Source organism: Drosophila miranda, chromosome XL (genome assembly GCF_003369915.1).
Source record: "Drosophila miranda strain MSH22 chromosome XL, D.miranda_PacBio2.1, whole genome shotgun sequence".
Classification (NCBI taxonomy): domain Eukaryota; kingdom Metazoa; phylum Arthropoda; class Insecta; order Diptera; family Drosophilidae; genus Drosophila; species Drosophila miranda.
In genome coordinates this window covers 18,500,414-18,522,446 of record NC_046673.1, presented here as the reverse complement: position 1 = coordinate 18,522,446, position 22,033 = coordinate 18,500,414, and the positions used below count along the sequence as shown (strand labels likewise).

At 47.8% G+C, this 22,033-nt stretch overlaps 2 protein-coding genes across 3 annotated transcripts in view; one reads left to right on the top strand and one right to left on the bottom strand.

Annotated features, from left to right (window-relative positions):
- Window positions 1-21,808, bottom strand: part of LOC108162264 (potassium voltage-gated channel protein Shaker) — a 147,057-nt gene extending 125,249 nt beyond the window's left edge. The window contains exons 1-2 of one of the 2 annotated variants that reach the window (XM_017296952.2): window positions 21,267-21,808; window positions 17,129-18,168 (exon numbers count right to left, since the gene is read on the bottom strand). The gene's annotated coding sequence lies outside the window, so the exon portion shown is untranslated. The remainder of the gene's footprint in view (window positions 1-17,128; window positions 18,169-21,266) is intronic. The other variant, XM_017296961.2, reaches the window with a different exon arrangement.
- On the top strand, window positions 281-4,428 carry LOC108153722 (axonemal 84 kDa protein). Its single transcript, XM_017283887.1, has 11 exons — window positions 281-396; window positions 474-912; window positions 975-1,132; window positions 1,194-1,280; window positions 1,352-1,551; window positions 1,608-1,967; window positions 2,043-2,199; window positions 2,261-3,421; window positions 3,489-3,610; window positions 3,673-3,748; window positions 3,813-4,428. Exons 1-11 carry the CDS (start codon window positions 281-283, stop codon window positions 4,426-4,428), a joined length of 3,492 nt encoding a protein of 1,163 aa, XP_017139376.1.
- Window positions 21,809-22,033: the final 225 nt, after the last annotated feature.

The following is a 22,033-nucleotide window of genomic DNA, read 5'->3' as shown; positions in this document are numbered from 1 at the left end:
CGCAGAGGACAGACGACAGTCGGCACAGTTGGATTGCGTGGCCCAGCTTTTGCCACGTCGTGGGGTGTTGCCCGAGCAACGGCAGAAACAACAGGTAACCATGGTGTGGCATTAAATCAATAAGAGTAAGTGTGAACGCCAATCCTGCAGGAGAGACACCACAGGCGGCGCACCATTTCCCATTCGACTTTTGCCAGGGAGGACTTAAGGGGTAGATAGGAACAGGTCAAGATGGTAGGTCCAATCCTCACTCGAAGAGTTAATGATGTTGATTATAATGATGATGATGATGCCCCACCCCACACAGCCGCCAAAGAAGAAGCTTTCCAAGAAGGAGAAGGCCCGCCTAGAGGCCGAGCAGGCAGAGCTGCTGCGCATCGAAATGGAAAAGGAAAAGTGGGTGAGCTCCAAAGAATGGGAGGAAACTCCAGGACATCATTTGCATCATTTATAAGCCGGCTATAATCCACCAGACTCAAGAAACTGGAGGAGGCGCGCCAGCGCAAAAAACTAGAGATGGAGCAGGCAAAGCACCGCCAGCAGCAAGAGGTGGCCGAGAACCGTCAGCGCCGGGCACAGCTGAAGGACAGCATGCTCTTCTTCGAGGCGGTGCGAACGGCCATCGAAGCCATCAGAGATGGGGAGCGGCACGAGCGCGATTGGGAGAAGTTTATGCGCTGCAATGGGCTGCCAAATGCCGCCAGTCCGAGCGACCTGCGGAAGTACATCCATCAGTGGCACGCGGACATCGCCCAGCGGCACAGGGAGGCACGCAACTGGCTGCTGCGGACAGACGAACGAACGCTGCTCACACAGGATGCCCAGGTGGCGGATCTGACGCGCATCTCGCTGCGCCAACAACAGGGACGACTGGGCGATATCTATGCCCATCGCATCAAGGAGGTCCTGGGGGTGAGTCCCCGCCCACTGTATCCTCCACTGAGGATTGATTTTAGGTATTTGTTCACACACAGATTCTCAGCGAACTGGATGATATGCTGACCTTCAGGCAGCGTTCCCCGCATGTTGCGGCGGATCTGGCGAAACTCAAGACGGAAATGCGTGTATTTCTCAGGCAGCACCTGGACGAGTTTACCTACAAGACTATGTCCCATATTGAGCGGGATATGGAGTGAGTATATACGAACTTTTCGGTGCATACAATCATGTGGTGACCCCGATGTTCCCAACAGAATCGATAGACCTGGCGTCTCGAAGCACATCTACAGCTCGGACGTCTTTCAGAGCTTTGTGTGGACCTTCTCCAAGGATGCCCAGATGTAGGTAGCCCCAGAAGCCCCAGTCTGCCCGAAACCCAAGCCCAAAATCTTTCCCTTTTCCCCCATGACAGTGCCATCAATCCCAAGACCCGCATTGGAGAGCAGACGACTCACAATGAGATCGATTTTCCCACCATTGAAATGCAGATCTCCCTGCCGCCGACAGTGCGACTCCAGAGCTCGGCGCTGCGGGGTCTGTGGCTCAACTACGACCACTTCAGTGACTATTGCAGCAGCTATCGACTGAAGCACGCACGCTCCGAGAATGCCAGTAGGAATGATACCAATACCAGTGCGATATGATTATCGACCTCCATTCCATGACAGATATTCTGCGGCAAACGAAACGCGAGTGGCGTAAACGCAAGGAGATACTCCAGGCGATGCTGGACGAGTGCGGCAGGGACATTCCGCTCTCGGAGCTGGAGCAACTCACGCAGGAGCAGCACTCGGCCAGCTCGCAGCCGCCGCGGGAGCGCACCTACGACGTGGACAAGCTCTATGCGGAGTACGAGGATGAGCTGAGTCGTGCCCATCGGAGGGCGATCGGACCCGAGGCCTACGGCATGCTCGAGACGGACGTGAATCTCCGCAAGTACCGCATCATTGGCGGCGTCTACTGCATTGACTTCCTCGAGACGCCGCAGCAGGACAAGCAGCTCAATGCGCACTCCTTCATACGAACTAGTAGAGTAGAGATTCCACCTCAAGCACTTCACTGTCCATCTCTGACCCTCCATTCCATTCTTCTTCCTTCAACAGTTACGTGCGCCAATAGTTTGGTGCTCAAGGAATACTATCAGACCTATAAGCCGCCGCCGCCTGTGCTGCCCGGAGTGCGACGTCTGCCCGAGGAAATCGAGGCGGAGATGAGGATGATCGAGTCCGCTCTGGACAAGCTGGCGCTGGTCACTCTGCAGTGGGTTGCCATCTCATGCCATATATCTTCTGTATTGCTAAATCTCTCCCCGTCCCAAAAGGCTGCCCGATTCGGTGATTTGGTTCGAGCCCCCGGTCGCCTGCCGCTGGGAGACGCACATCGAGACCCTCGAAATGGAGCTCGCCGATGGCATGAAGCCGCAACCGCCTGCCCCAACGGAAGCGGAGGCGGAAGCCAATGGAACTGCCGTTGCGGCGGCCGCTGGCACCACAGCCACACCCACAGAAGCGACACCCCTCTCGACCAACGCTCAACCGAGTCCGCTGAAGAGTTCGCCCCGCTGTCCGGCGTCGCGCCTGCGCCCCCCGAAGTCGTCGTCGGACCTACAGCAGACGCTGCGCGAGATCACGGACTTTGACCTGAGGGCCATACCCAGCGACGTGGACCTGTACGGGCTGGTCAAGGACTTTGTGGTGCCACGCCTGCCCCAGGGCTTCTGCGTGCGCCTTGAGGCAACCACCCCGGCGGAGTCCGGCTCGGGGCTGCGGCGCCGCAGGGTGATGTTTCTCGCCCGCCAGACTCACGTGCGGCTGGGTCAGGGCCAAGGGGCAGCGGGTGAAGTCCCAAAGAACATGGAAGATCCATCGACGGATCAACTGCAGATGGGACTGGGACTGGGAGTCGGAGCAGATTTCCTGGACACTGAGGAGCCGGCGGAGATGTTTCCGCCGCTGTGCTTCGACAAGCTGCTAAAGTTCCGGCAGACAGCCCCGACCCCTGTGCTGCCGCAGGGCTACCTCTTCTCGCAGCTCATCGAGGACATGGACCGGCTGTGGCGCCTCCAGCTGCCGCGCGAGCAGCAGGAGGAGCTCATCCAGCAGATCTCCGAGCAGCTCTCGCCCACAAGCTCTGCGGGCAGCGAGGCGGGCGAGCAGCAGCAGCATGACCTGGAGGACGATCCCATACAGCCACTCAGCCAGGAGCTGGTGGATGTCCTGCAGCCAGCAGCAGCGGCCGCCGCCTTTGCCTACTACACGGGCATCTCCTTTGTGCGCGACTCCCAGCTGCCGAACGAGGCGGAGGAGGAGGCTCGCAAGCAGCCATCAGATGGCCTGGACAGCAGCGAGGATGACGACGAGGACGTCGACAGTCTGTTGGAGCTGCTCGAAGGTGCTTCCACCGCGGCCAACACTCTCCACGAGCTACTGGCCTCTGGCGCCGGGCAGAGTCAGACTCAGAGCGAGAACAGCAATAGCGAGATGTAAGCATAGAAGCAGGCTTGCTTGACATCCTTCAATCCTCCTTCATTTGTTCTTCCCATTGCTCAGGCGCAAGCAGAAGCTCAGCTGCACAGCGGCCATTACTCAGGGCAAGTGGAGCACTCGCGATGTCCACGACACAAAGTTCAATGAAGACAAGCTCTCGATTCAGTTTCGCACAGGACGATTGGGTGAGTAGGGTGGGATCACAGTCCAGGAGTACCCTTGTCCCTTCTCTCATATCCGTTCACAGGGATCTTTGGGTTCGCCTTGAACAAGTACAGCAACATGCCCTACCAGACCTGGGACCTGCGACCGGACATGAAAAAGCAAGTCCAGCGACTGCCCAATGCCCAGTAAGAGAGGCCTAATCGTTGACAGTACTTTTTGCAGTCCTGGCACCATCCTCTTTAGCTTCACGGCATCGCTGATCAGCCTGGACATGACCATCACCGAGGCGGGGTACACGGTGAACAATTTCCAGGGCGGCAGCACCCAGGGCCTCACCGAGATGATCGGCAAAACGATGTCACTGTCGGAGCTGAAGGCCACACTGATCCTCTCCGCGGTGGACATTTTCCCCGATGAGGATGCCTTCTGCTACACCGAGGGCTCCTGCGAGAAGAACTACGTGATGGAGATGCACTGCTACGCCTGCCTCTCGACCCTCGCCCAGTCGCACAACTTCAGCTGGTCGCGCTGGAACCTCCTGGCCGGCTCCCGGACGGCCGTCCTCCTCGTCCGCGAGCTGATCGAGGGCAAGAAGGTGCCGTACTATTCCACGCTACTGGTCACACCGCTCAAGACCTCGATCATCGACTGCACCGAGGTATCGGCCAGCTTCAATGCGGTGGGCATTGCCGGCATGGAGTACTATGCCGATCTCTATCAGCTCTCCCAGGCCCATGCCCAGCCGGTGAGTCTCGAGAAGCAGCGCACGATGAGTCCTGTGCTCAGGGACAGCGTCGCTAGGATTCTGATGGCCATCCGGCCTTTGAGTCTCTGTTGAGTATAAATTTCATTTTATACACGTGAAAACATGTGAGAGATTAAAACCAATCTAAAGAGCCTGCCCACTTCTTCTCATCCCTTCCCTTTCCTTTGCTCTTCCGTATATGCTTATTATCAATTTTGATTCTGGCCCCATGCCGCCGTTCAGCATCATCAATCTATAAGTGAATTATCATTCATTGTCAGCAGTTTAACCTCATCGAGAACCCCATCCACCATGACGCCCCCCCAGCATTCCACAACCGTACAGAATCCGAAGCACAATCCTCCAGCACGCAGCACAGTTAACATATTCACGGCGTGGCTTTATCCTTTAATGCGTGCGCCAGGGTTACTTTTAGCCATTTTTTCACTATGCCTGTCATTCCACTTTCGGGCCAAAAGCGGAACAGGAAGAAAGAGGAAATAGGAAATAGGATACAGCCCACAGCCCACAACGCACAACGCTGCGTATACGCAACTTGAGTGCGTGCCCAGGGGCTGAGGAAGGAGCTCGAGACGTGCGATGGCTGGATGTGCGGGTGGATGGGTGGTAGCACAAGGGTGTCGACGTTCATTGTTCGCTTGTCAAGCGAAGGTCGCCGCCTAGCAGACCCAGCAGCCCCAGCAGGCGAGTGTGGCAACAATTGGGCGCCAAGCTGTCTGCCACACAAGCGTCTGCCCCTGCCCTCCTGCCCCCCTGCCACAGCTGTCATTTGCTTTGTTAATGAGCAGAGTCGGCACCCATCTCCTCAGCGCCGTCCACCCTCCCCACTGCTCTCTCCTGGGTCCCTCTCTCTCTCCTCAGGCATATGCATAAATAAATAATTAAAAAGTATTTGTCTTTCCTTCGCTGAACAGACCCAAAATTGAATTCAATACGAGAGAGCACATGCAAATGTGCCTCCCCCGACCTCTCCTCGGAGAAGGGGAGACCGGAGTAGACACCGAGCATACCCTATGCTCTTTTTCGAACATTTAATTTGGACATCCATTGACTATTGCCATTTTATTTATTTAAATACATAAAATTATACAAATATAATATATGCTTAATAGAATATATGGTTCATTTTCTATTAAATAAGTATTTAAACCTATAACATCGGCAAATCTGTTGCGCTTGTTATCTGCGCCTGCCCTATATACCCATTCCCAGTCATTCCTTTTGGCAGGGTATGTGAAGAATTTGTTGTTCCTGTGGATAGAAAAACACTCGCATCGGACGTTGGAATATGCTCCCCTCTTTGCGGTTTCCCCTCCACCTCTTCCACCCATTTCCCATCATCCTCTCTCTCTGTCTCTGCCTTTGCCGTTGCTTTCGTTGTTTTTCGGGTGGCCGGATGACAAGTGCAACGCTTTGTTTCCGCTTCCGTTTCCGTTATTCACACCTGCCGCAATGCTTTAACCGGTTACCCGGCTAGCAGTTACCGGTGACCGCAACTCCCATAACCAAAAGCGACAAGGTGCCCCAAGGGGATCCACTTGTCGATCATTCGATGCAAATAGTACTCTGTATTTGTTTTGTTGCACAATTAGTTTTCCCTCCTGTTTCCTTTCCTGTTTTTTGTTGCATATTTGGCCATATTCGAAATTATTTTCAATTTGCCGCTCCATTCATTCGTTCATTCATTCATACACAGAGATGGACATCGAGAACCATTCTGTTCTTCCGCCATCGACTTTTTACTTTCTTCCTTCCTTCGGCTTTTTTCCATTTTTCAAAACTACAATTTGCCTCATTTTATTGGGCTTCAGTTAAACTTCTGGGGGGGTCTTAACAGTTAAATCCGCTTTGGAAGAACTTCAAAAGACATTGCCACACAGCATCCGGAACGATGTGTCGTCCATTCCTTGTTATTCCTTATTTTTCCCTGATTTAATATCCCCCATTCAAGGGGCTGGCTGTGGCTTCTCTAATGATGATGTTGTGCTGTTGTGCAGATGTTTTTCTGAAGAGCAACAATATCGCAATAGGTGCTCTCTCTCTGTCGATTTTCTCTAATTGGACCTTTGCACAGCAGTTTCAATACAAAATTCAACAAAATTCAATTCAAGATTTGCCGTACCGTGCCGTACCGTCGCATCCCGCCCACCCGTTTCTGTGGTGTTTCTATGCAAAACTACGAACTACGAGTGCGAACAATGCATGCAACTGCAACTCGATACAGCTTCCGCATAAGCAAGCTCTAATTAGTGAGCGAAAGGATATACAATTGCAGGACATCCCCCATCCCCATCCCCATCCCCTGGCATCCCATCCACATGGATGGATTAGACATCCACATCAGGCAGTGTGCCTGCACACATCCCACACATGGACTCCCAGATAGATTGTGTATGCAAAATGCGAGTATTTCCATAAATTGAACATTTTCAACAATTTGTAAAATCCCCTGCTTTGCCAGTGTTTCTTTACACCTTTTTCGGTCTTTGTTTTTCTTTTTTCTGTGCTCTGTGCTCTGTGTTTTGTGCTTTTCCCATTTTCCAAGTGAATGCATGCCATTGCCATGGCATATGAGTGCAGGTATTACATGTGTTAGCTGACAATCATAACTAACTCGTATGCAAATGTCCGTTCCGTCCAAAAAACCCCACACATCCGCACAGCAGAGTGCAGGTGGGAATGAGAATCCGTGTGGGATTTTTACTTTAATCAAGGCATCCATTCAGCACTCAAATTGCGTGCTACCTGCCGCCGTCAGCAGTAAACAATAAATCTGTGTGTGTGTTTCTTTACGATTCTTGTTCTGTTCCCCAAGCCCATTGCTCGTTGAAATCACGAGGGTATATTGTGTTTTTATTTTCGAGAAGGCTCTTCTCCAAATTTATATTGGGGACCTATACTTAATAAAAAATTCAGTTTTTCGGCTACAAAAAAACTAAAAACTGTTTATAAAGAAATCCCATTTCTTGAAGAATAAGCCCTCAAATTTTTGGACAAGAATATTTATACCCGATGCTCAAAGAGCATAGGAATACACATATTAGATTTGTGGTGGAAGTGGATGTGTGTAACACCCAGAAGAAGGCATTTCCGACCACATAAAGTAAGTATATATATTCTGCATCAGCAACAATGGCAGAGTCGATATAGACATGTCTGACTGTCCGTCTGTCCCTACGTCTTGTTTGACACCTAGTTCTCAGAAACTAAAAGACTTCTGTAATATCATACTGAATAAGGTTTGTTTACGCCCCCAAAAAGATACAAATAAAGCGGATACGCAAAATCATAGAGAATGCCGATCATTATCGAACCATTATCGTAGCCAAAAACCACAAATCAAATTGCAGGGGCTACGCTTCGCCTTACACGAGCTTACTCTCGTTCTCTCTCTCTCTCTCTCTCTCTCTCTGACACACTCTTCTTCGTGCAGTGTGCGCGCTCTGGCGGAGGGGAGTGGAAGGGGCAGAAACAGATGTTAAAGTAAAAGCTCACACATGTATCACAACGTGTTCGCTGATTTATGTATAATATACAGCCGAATTTCTCTATTACGAACTTCCGTACAACGAAGTTTTCTATATAACGGATCGATTTCCCAATGCTCTGTACTACGAGTTTTTCGTATAATGAACTCCCCTATATGGAAGTTCGACTGTACTATATTTAGGAGTATAAATCTTATAATGGGATGGATATCTTACTCTATAATATCTGTAGCTCATGGCTCGTTGTTAGTGATGCGAGTATCTACTGTTTTGATATTTTATAGACTTTCATTAAGGGATGTACAATATACTTATGTAGATATCTGCTTTATCCTGGGGTATCTGATCGTCGAGGCACTAAATTCTCTCTGATTTTTGGTTCTGTGTTATTTCACTCGTTTCTCATGTGTGTGTGTGTGTGTGATTGTGCGACTTTAACACACACTTGGTGGTAGCAGCAGCAGTAGCAGCAGGAAGGAAGAGAAGAAGCCGTTAAATCCGCATGCTGCGCATAAAAGTATGCTACGTAATTTAAGTTAATAGCCGCCACACACACACACGCACACCCACACACACACAGCATGCACTCATACACACATGTTCGCTGTCATCCTACGCGTCTGTTCAAATTACAATTCATTATATACAGGTGGCGAGAGAGAGAGAGAGAGAGAGAGAGAGAGGCAGAATAGGCATTCCTGTAGGCAAACGGCAGGACGAGTGCCACGAGTGTGGCAGGAGACTGGCGCTGTGGCAGATCTGTCCGCCCGCTGGCGCTCGCTGTGACGCAAGCAAGGCTTAAAGCGGAGCACCCATCGCCGGCAGCAGCAGCTACTTCCGCATGCGGGCACTTGAAATGACGCTGCTGCTCCTTGCTCCTCGCTCCTTAATGCTCCTGCTGCTCTCATTACAGTTTCAAAAGGCGGCGGCCCTGCTCTCGTTCACCTTTGCATCTTTGACTGGAGAGGCTTGGACCAACAACAACAACAGCAACGGGCGGTAGCTGGCATCCTCGTCATGCCTGTGAAATGAATGAAAGCCCCTCGTCTGGCATAAACGAGTAACATCATTCTCTCCCTCCAGAAGCACTTTATTTTCGCTCTGAATGAATGACGGAATGATGGATGTCACACCAGTCGCGATCTCTTTGCTCTCTACGCCTCGATTTGCCTCTAATTTCCAGCTTAAGTGTCAATTACAACAGCAACAGCAGCCCCAGAAAAGAAAAAGAAACGCAGCGTGACGTTGCAAATGGCAGAAAAGAGATGGGGGCTTTGCACATCTTGTTGTCTGTCTACCTGTCGTCGCAGAGAGAGAGAGAGAGAGCGAGAGCGAGGCAGAGTCCTGTCTTGCCGTGTCCTACCTACGTGCTCGTCAGGCTGACAGCAGCCCTTGCTTCTGATGCCCTTGCAAATCGGGTATAATGATTTCTGACCAGAAAGATACCAATCCCAAGAAATTGATTCTTCTTTTCGCTACTGCCCCTGCTCCCTTCGCTTGGGGGGTGGGGAGTAGTATGGAAGATTAGATACAAATATCGGCTGGATCTGCCATCACAGAACGGAAATGGATCAGTGCCAGCGTCAGTGTATAAAATGCTTTGGTATCCTCTCCGATGGAGGGCCGGCCCCCCTACTTTATTTCTTTCTTGTTTTATTTACCACTTGCCTCCTTCGTCGTCGTCGTCCCTTTCTTCTCCCTCTCTGCTTCTGCCTTGTACCGTGCATATTTGTTGTTTTTTTGTTTTTGTTTTTCTTTTGGTTTCGTTTCTTTTTTTAACCTCAATTTAGAAAGTCTGAGCTGATGCTGATGCTGTGGCTGTGGCAGTGGCTGTGGTGATGCTTCACCTGCCTTGAAATTTCTATGTCCCTAGAGTGTGTGTCTGTCTGTTGGTCTCCTTGTGGGTCCATGTGTGTCCATTTGTGTGTGTGTGTGTATGTTTTTACTTGGCTTCCATTCTCATTCTCCTGACGAAGACTTTTTGACTTTCTCTCTGCTGGCATTTTGACACAGTTGATTACAGCGCCACCTAGCGACCGATTCCGACCGCTCAACAGCGAGTGACAGAGATAGAGATAGCAAGAAAACAGAGCGTGAGACAGAGACAGGGATAGAGTGTGCGTGTAGGTGTCTGCGGTTGGAGATGGATGAGGAGGGGAGGCAGGATTTTGGATGGATGACATTCCATGGCAGGCAATATTTATGCAAATGGCCCAGAGACCACCGCCAGAGTCTCACCTTCTCTCGTTCACTCATTCGTGCTGGTCTTTGCGACACAAATTCAACCACAACGAGAGATAGATAGAGATAGACAGATAGATAGATAGATGGATGGATGGATAGTGGGTGAGTGAGAGGCAGTCATGTGCACATGCATATGCTCTGGTTCTACTATAGTATGTGGTGTCCTAAGAGCATTATTCCACATGAGCTACCAAATTGCATTCCAAAATTTATGCATTTCATCTCTGGATTCTCCCAATCCGTCTCTGGCTTTCGGTTGCTCGCTTTAATCAGTGGCAAGCCAGTCGTTAGAGGAATGTGCTGCAACATTAACATTTTATTGCGGACAGTGCCTTAGGAGCTCAAACCAAGAGATTAAATTGCAATAGCGAGGAATTTGTGTGTAGGCTGTTCACCCTCTCTGCTACTTTGGTATGTAGTCCTCCTGGTGTGTCCTCTGTTCATCGGGTATATTGTAATCAGCCGAATTTATGTGCCAGCCCATAAAGTGCGAGTATATTCTTAATGGCGGATGGATCCGATCATTGATCAAGCGCTCGGCTTCGGTCTCATGCCTGGAAATGCCGCTGTGCCAGTGCCAGGGTATCTAATTTTCGAGGCACTCGACTCTTCTTTCGCTTTGGGTTTTTTGTTTTTTTGTGCGGCAAAAATATTTTCCTAAAAAGAGAGCCACAAAATATTTATGCAGGACTGGTGCTCACTCTCTTCCTTCTGCCACGCCCTCGCCTGCTCCTCTTCTTGGGCGATTCGGCCCCCATTCGGCTTCCCTTTGCCCATTCCCCATTTTTGAAATCCCACTCACGCCCTCGCCACTTGCTCCTGGTCTCAGCCTCAAACTCTTAAGCTGTGGCATCCAGTGGCACGTCCTGTTGGGTGGAGAGGAGAGTCCTGCCAGCGCAACCTAACGGTAAACAAAACGAGCAAAGGAAACGCAAACAGCAATGGGAAAGTAGAGAAGCAGAGAAGTACCGAAGGTAGTGGAAGAGATAGAAGAGAGAAGAGCCACGAGGACGAGAACGAGAACGGGGACATAGAAATTATTACCCAAGCTGATGAAAAAGGAAATGACCACAAATTGCCGTGGGAGTGTATGTGTGTTTGTGTGTGTGTGTGTGTGTGTGTGTGTGTGTGGTACATGCAAGTATATTGTACGTTATTTAACGTATTTAATTTCCCCTTTTTTCCCACATAGAAAGAGAGAGAAGGAGAAGGAGTGATACAGGATACCATTTGACAGGCCCACATTTTGCCATGGATTCCATGGATCTGCTGGCGGCCATGGCGTCCAAAATGCTGCTGCTACCCCGCACACAACACAGGATGTGCCTCGCTTCTCTCTCAATACGTGACATAAACACTTAATTCGTGCATTGGGGTCTATAAGCCAGGGAGAAAGCAGCCCATGTTTTCGATTCCAATCGAAACGAATGAGCCGTTCGCTTGTGGGTACTTTTTACAGCATCACTGGGAGAGTGTGCCCAACTAGAGGAACATCTTCTTTGACCATTTCATTGGGCAGATTCCCATGAAATATCCTGTGTCTTCCATTACCTTTGGTTAATCTTTCTATAAATCGAAGGGGACTACAAAGAGAGCATCAAATTGGTGTCATACACCGTCGATTCGATGGAAAAACAATGCCCAGCTTTCCCTCTGCCTCCCACTGCCACTCGCACGCTTTTCCACCCGCACTGACTTCCTCCATGTCCACCGTCTGCTGCCTGCCGTTTGCTGCGTGTGTGTTCGCCTGTTAGAAAATAATTAAAACTTTTCGTGATTTCGTGCCAGTGTAGCTGCGATTTTTCTCAATTTAAAATGAATTCCAGCAGCAACAGCAACAGCGACGGCGACAGCGACAGCGACAGCAGCAGCAACGACCATCGCTGGGGGTATTTCCGTATGTGTTCAACAGCTTAATTGTTTAAATATCGTATGTCTGAAGTCGAAATAACCTAAATCGTTTACATCGAGCATTAGAGGTGGATAGGTAGAGATATATACAGCTTATGTGCAGAATTGCCTGCCCGAAATACAGCAATTTTCAGTGAAAATTAATTTGTGTGAACAGCGGCTGTCATGCACTAACGGGAATACCCCGAACAAGTTGCTAAATGTTTGCAGCTGCTGCCGCTTTGCGGCATGTTATGCGTATGTATGTGTGTGTACGTTTGTGTTCGTGTGTGTGTGTGTGTGTGTGTGGAGCAGGACCAAGTTTACAATCCCTAAACCATTTGGCACCCCTTTACTGTTTACCCCCGCGGGCCATCGACACTCACTTTTGATTAGTTATTGTTGTTGGCATAGAGCTCCCCTCCTGCTCACACTCCTCCTCGCCCAACTCCACTTGACTCCCCCGCAAAAACCGACCTGGCATCAGCACCACACATCGTTCGTGCAACGTTTGATTAGCAGCAATTTTATTAGTTTCTTTTTTGTTTTTTTTTTTTTACCCGTAGTTATATTCTTCCCCCCCAAAACGCTTTCCCTATTACGCCACCTGTTTGCTTTCCGCCTCGATTGATTTATCGATTGTTCTCGTGTCTTTTTTTTTAATCAAACAAACTGAAAAAGCAATTAAATCTGCTAATAATTTGACTGCAAAATTATTGGCACCATCTGTCGCTTTGTCGCCTGACGCGCTACAAATAATTAATGAGCTTTAGACTCCTGAATTTTTTAGAAGCGAAGCAAATCGATAAACGTTGAGTGCATACGTGGCCACGAGGCTGCCTGCTGATAAATATCGATAGGGCAATCGATGCCTACCGGCCACGAGACGCTGTTGTAGCTCTATTCATCCCAGGAAAGGATCTTCCATCGATCTATGTGGTGCCAGCAAATTGTCAGCCAAGAATCTGGTAGCTCCCTGATTCTCAGCAAATCTTCACTTCATTCCAGAATCAATTCCAGTCACTGAACATTTAAGATATCATATACGATTCATGGGATGCTGGTGAATTCTTGCGGCTATTTCCCTCAATAATATTTCATGTTAAATATGTTAAATCTTTCTCTCTCCCAGTTCCTTTTTGCCTTGCACTTTCATGCAACATCTTTGACTGCAACATGCAACATTCTGACTTCATTTTACATTTAACATTCTTCATGGCCAAACCCCCGGGCTGATTGTCGATTATTTTTTGTTGGTTTTCAGTTTGTTAACGATTTACGATGTTGATGGGGACTTTTTCGTCTCTTTTGGTTCGGTGGTCTCTCCTTCGTTTAACGACATTCCCAAGACGAAAGAATAGTGGATGGACATTGACTCTGACTGGACTGACTGGACTGCTGCTTATCAATCGACACGCGCGTACTATAAAATTTCTGTGTCGTGTAGTGTCCTGCCGAAATGTCGCGGGGTACATTCGTTCCAAACAGCAGCCTGTCATCGTCTACTCTGCCCCCAAAATGTGGACCAATATGGGAAAGTGACATGCGGCATCGGAAAAACCAAGTGCTCTCCCTCTCTCTCACTCGCTTAGGGAAGGGTATCGCAAGGTCATATGCAGCTTAGCCTGGTTTTCGTGCTTGCTGCTCTTTGCTTTGCTTTTTTTTGGGTGCGTCGCCGAAAACTAAACTCCTCTATAAATATCAGCGACGATTTATCGCATGTCTGTCCCACTGTCTATCCACTATATAGCCCTCTATATCCACTAGTACTATATCCGTATCTACAATGTCCGTGTGTCCGTCTGTCCGTGTGTGAGTGTTCGCGTGGGCCTATAAAACACATCAAAAAATAAAATAAAAAGAAAAGAAAGCAGCGCCGTCCGTCGTCCACTTCTTGATCGCTTGTCGGCCCATTTTCAATTTGTTTAATTTCGTTTTTGCCAATTTGTGTGTTGTTTCTGCCACTGCGAGAAAGACAGAGACAGAGACAGAGAAAGATAGAGAGATGTCTCTGCTCTCTGGCCTGTCAGAGTATAATGGTTTTGGCCAGATGCTTGCAACACTCACAGATGGAATCACTTCCAAACGAGGCACAAGCCACGACTGCCCGTATTAAGTTTCAACAATCCGTGAATCTCTTCTTTTAAGATTTTTCAGTAAAAACTTTTCGATGGGCTATGGGTTTTCCCACCAAAAAACAGAAATGATTGATTCAAATCGGAGGACTGCCACATAAACAATCAGGGATTGTTTTTTTGTAGAGGAACATCAATGTATATTCTGTAATGATCACAAGATCATCAAGAAAATTCATGTGATATTCTTCTCGATCTATATAAAACGGCCTTACAGAAACATACACTCAGAGAAAAATGGCTACTATTTTCATATAAATTAATTTGCATACTCGGTGAATCAGCGCTTTTTTTCTTTGGGTGTCCATATGTGTCTGTGGTCCAAAAGAGGTATTCTATTGAATATCTCCTCATTACATAGCCTAGCCTTGGATCACCTGAAACGGTGATTATTCAGAGATAATTCCATATGAAACAAAGAGGGAGAAACAGGTCTTTTAACGTTTAGGGCAGTGCTTAAGTCGGGGGAGAATCGCAAAGGTAAACATGATCTCTTTCTCTCTCTGTAGTATCTCTCTTTATCTTTCTCTCTGTAGTCAATAGCATTGCTTGTTAGTTTTAATTTGATTTGGACCCCAAAAACCCAATCGAGCTGCACCGCTCTCTGTGGCATGGCATTTTATTCATTGCGTTTTCATATGCTGCACAAACACACTTGCCACGCAAAAGAGCCGCAGCTGGACCGTTAAATATGCAACGTTGCCACAGTTTAAAAGCCACCAAATAAATCGACCCCATCCCAAAGTCCTTGCCACCACGAGGAGGTGGCGGTGGCGGTGGCAGTGGCACACACAGCTGGTGGCCCATAAAACATATTTCGATGCAAAGTTTTTTTGGCCAAAATAAAACGGAGAACAAACAATTATAATGAAGCAATTTCCTCTCTCTCTCTCTCTCTCTCTCTCTCTCTCTCTGTTTGTCTCTATCTGTGTGTGCCCCACAGATAAATGCAGATTCGAAGTGCAGCAGCATTTAATGTTGGGATTATGGGAAATGGGATATCGATACAGAAACAGATACAGATTTGGATCCTACTCTCGTTTCGCTTTGAGCCATTTTCCATCGAAGAAAAAAACTAATGCAAAATACAAGTGATAGCAACAACACGTGAGAGCGTTAACAAAAAACAAAAAAAATAGAGAGTAGGGTTAAAAATAGATAAAAACGCAACCAAGAAACACATGCAAAATGCAACAACAACAACAGCCACAGCCACCAGACACGACCATTAAATAAAAATAAAACTTACATAAATTTAGATTTAGAAGCAACGACGTCGTGCGTCGTGGATTTTTCATTTTGTCGCACTGCTCCCAAAACGCACTTTATTTTTGGAAAACCAAAAACAGCAACAAAGAACAACAAAAACAAAAAACTACAAAGACCTGCAGCCGAAAGCAGAGAAAATTTGCAGTTTTTGAATTCAAATTCGAATTAAAGCTGATAATCGATAGATCACGTGCCAGTGCTGGTTAACTGGTTAGCATTATGCAGCGCAGTGCTGGTTGGTGCTCCATTTTCCCTTAGCAAACTCTGCGGCAGCTGCGACAAAATTCTATTAGAACAAAAGGAAGAAAAGAAGGAAGGGACGAGAAAAGGAAAGCCCAGAGTGAAAATAAAAAGCCAAGGGAACAGCGGCCCAAATTATGTGAGTGTGGGGACTGGACTGGAGAGTGTGCAAAAACCAACGAAAATTCCAGGCACACACACAGACACAGAATGAGCACAGTTGAAGGAGGAGCAGAACGGAACGGAGATGGTTTGGTGAGTCGTAAAACGGGACTCTTCTTTTGGGCTTCTGTGTGTTTTTGTGCTTGTGCTTGGAGGCCAACGAGCGAGCGAAAGACAAAGACAGAAACAGAAACAGAAACAGGGGCAAGGAGCAAATTAAATACAGAAATTTTTTGCAACAAAACGAATGAAAGGCGGAAAAGCAACAGAGAATAATAATAATAAAACGGAAGTGAGCAAAAGACGCCCAGCAGATGGCGAAAGAACCAAATGGCAGAGAAAGAGACACAGAGAAGGAGATAGAGAGAGAGAGAGAGAGAGAGAGAGGTGGAACAAGAAATGGGTCGACCTTGGGCCATGTGCGTATATGCACATTTTTTTGTGGTAGTCTTTTTTGTGTGTTTTTTTTTTTTGGAAACTGTTTCAAAACTGCTGCAGTTTTTGATTAGCGATGGAAGGAGCACAAGAAGAAACAGGGGCAGAAGCTGCAACATATTTGCAGAGAGAGAGAGAGAGAGATAGAGGAAGGCCGTAAAACACAGCCAGAAAGAGTGTGGCGGAAAAAGGAGAGATAGGGAAGGGGAGACCAAAGCCAACACTGGACACAAAATGTTTATGAGCACTTTGGCTCTTTCGGCCACGGGAGGACCGGACCGGGGATCCACAACCGTGGCCCCAGCCCCATATATCCACCGTATCGTGTCCATGGTCCGTGGCAGTCCAGTCCCCGTCCGGCCATCAGCAACATCATTCACATTTACGAGAGCCGACGGCGCGGTGCGGCTGTTGCTTTCAGACTCTGACGCGTGTGTGCACAGGCCAGGCAGACCACCGTTATAGGGGTGGCAACGCCAGGCAGCAAAGGCGGGTTTTGGCCAACAAACCCCCAGCCCCAAGCCACACCACACCATACCGTTGATTATGGTCAATGATTTGCTTTTGGGCTCATAGAATTCACGAAAATTGAATTATTTTTCGTGCAATTATGTGTCCTGTCGGCAGATCCAAATAAAGTGGGTATTCACGGGTATGGGGCTTGGGTTTTAAGTTTGGTTACAACATATAGACAGTGGCCGGCGCTCCAACCTTCATTCGAGTTTCCTTATTTGAATAATAGTCCTATTGGAAATCTATTTTCCAACATTCTTTCGTAATGAAGAATAATTCACTGCACAATTTTCCCATAAGCAAACGGACACATTCATTTCTTTCGAAGAATAGCTATTTCTTAACTTAACTTAAGGATAATGGTTTTAAAGAGAATATTTTGAGCACTCCACTCACCTTATTGCATTCCGTGTGACTCTGACTCGGACCCTGACTGTGAGCTGAGTTTTCGTACTTGATTATGTATTGTATTTGTATTTCATTAGTTGAACCATAGATTGGTAGATTGATAAACTAGTAAGAACTATCAATGTCCATAGTTGGCGCTGATAGGCGCTGAATTAGCATAGCGAACGAACAGAAGACCGAACGGATAGTAGCACAGGTGATGCACAGACGACGATGATGCACAGTGTAGTAGACCAGACATACTCGTAATGGTTCTTGAGCTGCCACTGCTCTCTCGATATATGAATCGATAATTCGATTCTTTGCACTCATTTATCCGATTGTTGGCTTCATTCATTGCATTCATTCATTCATTCATTCACTCACTGTATTCTGTATTCTTCAGTTTGTTTCGATCAGAACTTTCGAGCGTGGGGGAAGATCTTAAAAAAAACAACAACAACAAAACATAGTTGTAGGATATACGCGTATATTGTGAATGCAACCCCGATATGCATACACGTATATATCCATATATGTATCTGCTCACTCACGCACACACACGAGTGCGCACGCACACGACACACACACGACGACGACGATGACGATACGGATACGGAGACGCACGACTAGCTGTGATTATTCGTTTATGTGCCGATTACTTTCGCTTTGAATAGTTCTCTTTTTGGCATTGTTCCTCCCAGTCCTGGCTCTTGCTTACTCCTCCCTCCCTGTGCCTCTCTGTCTCGTTAATTTGGCTTATTTGCTGGATGGACGATGTTGTTCCCTTGAGCTCCACCACCACCACCAGCAGCAGCAACAGCACCACCACCGCCGTTGCTGTTGCCGCGACGGCCACTTGGACATTTCCAGCTCATTTAGCGCGCGCCTCTGTCTCTGCCTCAGGGCCGGCCTGTGGAACGGCGGCTGGCGAGTGGAAATACGAAGAGATGGGCTTCTATGGAGCGCTCTTCTTCCAACGCTTTTGTCTCCTCTCCTATGCTCCTCTCCTCTCCTCTCCTCTGCTCTTATCTTTTCTTGTCCTCTGGCTGCAATGGGAAAAGCGGAGAGCAAAAGAAAACGGAACATTTTTTATGGCTTTTCAATAAATTTGCAACAAATTATGGTCGCTGCTTCTGATGCTACTATCCATGAGTACGAGTGTATGTATATGTGAATCTGTATCCATCTGTGTATGGGTGTGTGTGTGTACTAGTGCGGGTGGAGGTGATGGATGAAGTGTTTGTTGAGACTGTTGATGGGATTGAGGTTGTCAAAATAAACCTAGTTTGCCTGCCACATCCGTTTTAGCCATGGGCCTCTGATGCGGCACTGCCACTGGCTCTCTGCTCCTCTGCATACAGTCCGCTTCAGGGCTGTAGCTAGACTCTGCAGACATCAATCGGCATGGGAATGGGAACACGGCCAGCCATCGAATGGTGTCAGAACGAACTCGTTAAAGGCGGCAGTTATAGAGGAAGGATAAGCTATCGATTAGGTGTATTTTAGTTATCGAAGTGGCAAAAGTCATCGATGAATGGAATGAATATCTAGTAAATAGTATTGGCAATTATAATTGCTTATCGATAACTATCGATTGCTTTCGATAAGTCAAATTAGTTCATACATTCGAGAGCAATGAGCCAGAATGAGTAGTTCTTTCGTGGTATCTCTTGTAAAAGTCCACATGGATTACAATCTCCATCCCTCTTTGACTACGTGTCCTTTCACCTTCCTTCCGCTTAAAGACCGTGTTCCTTTACATTACTCCCCCAATGGATTTTTTCTGGCTGCGAATTCAAAATCATTTCGTTTTTTTTTTTTGGCCCCCTGACTGACTTCTAACCCCATTTCAGGGCTCGTTTCTCATCCGGATATATTCTCTCGGCTCACCTTTGCCCCCGCTCTGGCCTCCTATTTGAGCCACATTACTTACTTACTTGCTGGCTTTATCCTTTACTATATTGGCTCTCCCCTTCCATTCCATTCCATTCCACCTCATTCCTTTCATGCCCCCGAAGCGCTGCTGCTGCTGCTGCCACTGCCACATCCCACATTGCCTTCATTTTGTTGATATTCTCCGCAAGACTTTTTAAACTTGTCATACATTTTGATAAAGAATTCGCCATGTTCCCTTGAGGGCCTCAGACGCTGTCAGCACGGCCTCCCCAAGAGCAGTGCCACCATCTCCGACATCTTCTTGCCTCCTCTCACCTGCCCTCCACCCCTCCACAGCCCCTTTGTACATCCTTTTGCAGAGGCTACTATGATTGTGAACAGAGAGACTCCTTTATGAAATAAGGCCAGGGAATTTCATTAGAATTACATTTACATTTCACGCGGCACTTGCAAACGCAATACTGTGTCCGTTCACCTATGGGGAATTTGTACAGAAAAATCATATCGTCTAGAGCAAGCTGATCTGGAAGGGTATCCCACAAATACATTGCCTCTCGACACTCGCAGGAGGATGCCTTACATCCTTTTTTGCCCCTACTTATTCTTTTTCTCTCACCTGCTGTTTTCCCGCAGCCCCATCCCCATTGCCATCCCCATCCCCATCCCCATCCCCATTCCCAAACACTGTTTGCACCGCCCTTCGGCTTTGCTGCTGGGGCGTGCAAAATGTTCCCCATTCAATGAGTTTTTTTCGCTTTCCCTGGTGCCCAATACCCCAAAAGGAGGCAAGAGCCCCTGTCTCTCCCTGGCTGCCCCTGGTTGCCCCTGTCTGCCCCTGGCTGGTCTTTAACCAAATTCGCATTCTTCGCAATTTAAGTGAATTCCCGTGCTCGGCCCGTGGGCCAAATGCTCCTCCACTTAACTTTGTCTTTTGTAGTTTCATTTCATTTCATTTCGTTTCGTTTCGCTTCGATAATGGCAGAAAGTTGGGAAGCCTGCGATATGGAAATGGAAATGGAAAATGCAGCTTCCTCCGCAACTGCATCTGCAACTGCAGTGAGACGACGACAGGGGGCCGAGGGGGGTTGGACCAAAGTTTGAGCTTTGCCTTTGGCTTCCATCGTCGTGTTTGAATTTGCTTGAGTTGGCCTTTGTCTTTGGGCCCTCCTGTGTGTGTTTCATTAAGCATTTCTTTGGCGGCGCTATTAAGGAAACCATCGCCTCTCCCCTCCACTCAATGGATGTCAACCCCATCCCCAAATCCCTCCCAATGCACACACATATATAGGTGGGGGGGGCGGTGGATATGCTCTCAAGGACACTGCGCAAAAACCAGAGTAAATCCTCAGCATTAAGTGACCAAAAACGGATCGTCCATCTGCCTATGTATACGGGCGGCCTCATTTACTGAGGATTTACACAAGCAGTGAAATCTGGAGGGATCCTTGAGGGAAAGGCTACCATATACTTTCTGGATCTGACCGGCAGATCTTTTCCGCTCGAAAGAATATTCACTGTACAATATATACGGATACACAAGTGCGGGTACACGGGTACGGGTATGGGTATGGGTAGGGCTATAGCTTAATTATCAAACGAAGCCAAATTCCTTTGGTTTTTAAAGAGCTAACAAATTTTGGGGGACAACAAAATACCCCCCACTGGCAGAACTTGTTCCATGTGAAAGCCATTAAAAACTCAAATCGAATCAAAACTCAACCAGCAACAAAAATTAATAGAAATATTCACAAATGAGAAATCAGAAAAAAAAAAATGAAAGAAGAAAAATGTCTGAGCGAACGAGTGTTACAAAAAAAATGGATGATCATATGGAGAATGATGGTATGGTATATGGTGGCTATAGGGAGCGGAATATGGAAAAGGCCAGGGGCCAGAAGGCAGGGGCATGGGGCATGAGGCATGGGGAGACCTGCAATGTTATGAATATGAAAATCGTTTTAACGATGCGACGCGACGCGCAAAATATACGCCAGATACAAATATATCTAAGTCTAAAAAAAAAAAAAAGATTTTGAGTTGTTTTTTTCATTTTCTTTGGTTTTGTTTTTGGCTACGTATTTACGTCACAACAGTTTTATGACTCTTTAAATATTAATAAAAACGCACATCAACAAAAAATTAATAATAATCAGACCGATATACAGTCTATATGTGTATGGATCGACTCGGAAAAGTAGCCGCCAAAAAGCAGAGGGCGAAAATTCTATAGAATCTTTTGGAGACCTACCTCATGGATCGGTTACGGGAGCGCGACACACACAGCGGAACGATTGAGTTTTGGGTTTGTGCGGAAAAACTCTAAAATAAAATCAGGAACAACTTTGATGTTTCCCCCTTCATTCTTTCATTCTTCCGGGGAGTGGGACGCGAAGAAGAAACACCAGAAAAAAATGGAGAAAAAAAAATAAAAAAATAAAACAATGAATGATATAGAAAGTAAGCTTTCTCTTCCTGCCCCGCGGAGTCGGAGTTTCGCGTCTGTTGCTGCGGATAAGCGCGACGGAGGCTGCTGCGGATGCAGATGCGAATTACGGGTGTGAATGCGAATACGGAGACGTAGACGGGTACGACGGCACGGCTAAGTAGGCACTGCGGCTCAATGAGCGGCTCAACGGTTGTTCGGTCCAGTGGTTGAATCTACTGCTCCTACTACTACTACTGCTGCTGCTGCTGCTGCTGCTCTAACTGCTGCTGCTGCTGCTGCTGCTGCTGCTGCGATGCCTTGCGTGTCGCGTGTCGCGGCTCTGTACATCGCGGCGTATACGCAACGACTATTGGCCCCACTGACGCAGCGGACGCGCTGGAGACCGTCTGTGCGAGACCCAGACGCAGACGATGCCCGCGTCTCTGCAGGCGACAATCGGCAGAGAGCCCGAAACGGATTCCGAATCGGAACGAATGCAGCCGCAGTCGCTGTTCGCTGTTCGCGACACAGCAGCAGCAGAAAAGGCAGCAGCTGCGGCTGCGGCTGCGATGCTTTCAGCCTGAGCTTTT